The 1,954-nt window shown below is 23.0% G+C and overlaps 1 protein-coding gene across 1 annotated transcript; it reads right to left on the reverse strand.

The window, feature by feature from the left end:
• Positions 1-1,606: 1,606 nt before the first annotated feature.
• Positions 1,607-1,954, reverse strand: LOAG_15091 (hypothetical protein; the record flags this gene model as incomplete). Its single annotated transcript, XM_003150582.1, has 1 exon — positions 1,607-1,954. A coding segment is annotated over one exon (333 nt), but the record flags the coding sequence as incomplete, so codon positions are not given.

Here is a 1,954-nt window from a genome sequence, read left to right on the forward strand (position 1 = left end):
GAATCAGAAATTATATTCGTATTTTCAATATTTATTGAAAACTTTATTAAAATTATATGGAATTAAATATCGGAATTAAATATCATTTCTTTGGAATCCTATTTTATACTTAATAATTATCAATAAGATGGAATCAGAAATCATATTCATACTTTCAATATTTGTTGAAAATATTTATTAAAATTATACAAAATTAAATATCACGACGATTGTAATCTTTGAAATCCTATTTTCATATTTAATAATTATTAATAATATAGAACCAGAAATCGTATTCATACCTTCAATATTTGTTGAAAATATTTTTACATCCTTTACAATGCCTACTAAATTGAGGATTTATCACCGCAATTACTTTTTATTATTATCATTTAACTGAATTTATTAATCAATTATTTATTTAATAAAATACTAACCGCAATAATACAAGCCACTATTTTATCGTCATCAGTATCATCATATTCAGGTATTATGGTACTGGTAATAGACATAATAAATTTTGAATTCTCTAGATTTATTCAATCTTTTTTCACTGAATGTAGTAATTTTAGGAAGTATTGCTTAAACAAGGTAAAAATAAAATAAATGAAGAAAGCAAAAAAAAAAAAGGGTAAGTGCAAAGGTACATTATTACATTATTACCATTTTATTTTCCATTAACAGCAGCATTTTTCTTCAAATACTAAATTTAAAATTGAATTTAAAAAAAAAAAAAAAAACTGAAAAATTTCTATCCTTACATGTGGAAAATATTGGATGCATTTGTAAACAAACAATATTTTCATTGAGATTTGTTTATAGTTCTATCAAACAAATTCGTTAAATAATATGTTGTTAGATATAAGCATAAAAAATATGATAAAAATTTTTAAAACTTTAAAATATACATATAAATATATTGGTATCAATTCACATAAAAAATAAAAAAAAAACAAATTAAAATTCAAGAATTTATTACATCTTTTAAAACCTTTAAACAAAATGAATAAATAATTCTGAAATTCTAACATTTATTTAAATAATTCCTACAACAGATTTTAAATGAATTGAATAATACATTTGTAATGATAAAATAACAAGAGAATAAAAATTTTGAGAGATTTTTTGAAGAACAATTCTGGAAGATTCTTTAAGGATCATTTAGTTAATAAATGAAAAAATTCTTTTCATAAACTAATTTTTCATTTATCAACTAATTCTCTTAACCATCGATCATTTTAGTTTTTTTTTATTTGTAACAAAGATCATAATGTTTAAAAAAAATAAATTCTGTTAATTAGAGAAAAAAGTTTTTTTTAACAAAGTTTTTAACGTACAAGTTTATCAAAATATTGATAGGAATAGCTTTTGCTTTTTTTTTTTTTTACTCATTGCATCAATACCCTTACGGATCGTAGTTTTAGTTCTCATAGATCATTCTGGTTGAGAAACTATTATTTTAAATGAACGATGAAATACAATCGAAAGATTTTTGATTTAAATTTTGTTGGCCATTTTAAATCTTTTAGGAAATGATCCATCTCACAATCCTATCACAATTTCTGTAACTAATTTTTAACCTAACCTAGTAAATTATCTTGTAAATTCTAAGTTTAGAATTTTTTTTTTAAGATTTCACACGTTACATTCCATCAAGTTTATTCCTCTCTTCTACTTCAATAATTTCCACTTCTGATAGCGTTTCTGGTAATTGATCAGTGACAATAGTTTTTACAATTACAGGTGTCATACAATGTACACTGATCTGTAATTGTGGGTTAATATATAAACTAGTTGCAAGTTTGACATTATTACAATTACTAGACCAGATGGACAATAGTTGCTTCGATGCAAACATAAAATGACCCCTATCATATGGTGTATGCGTACGGACAATTAATTTCATTTGCAATCGTACAATAAATTCATCGATTGCTTTTGCACCAAAAAAATGACCTCGACCACCTATAAAAAA

This window comes from Loa loa (genome assembly GCF_000183805.2).
Source record: "Loa loa unplaced genomic scaffold supercont3.1505, whole genome shotgun sequence".
Lineage (NCBI taxonomy): Eukaryota > Metazoa > Nematoda > Chromadorea > Rhabditida > Onchocercidae > Loa > Loa loa.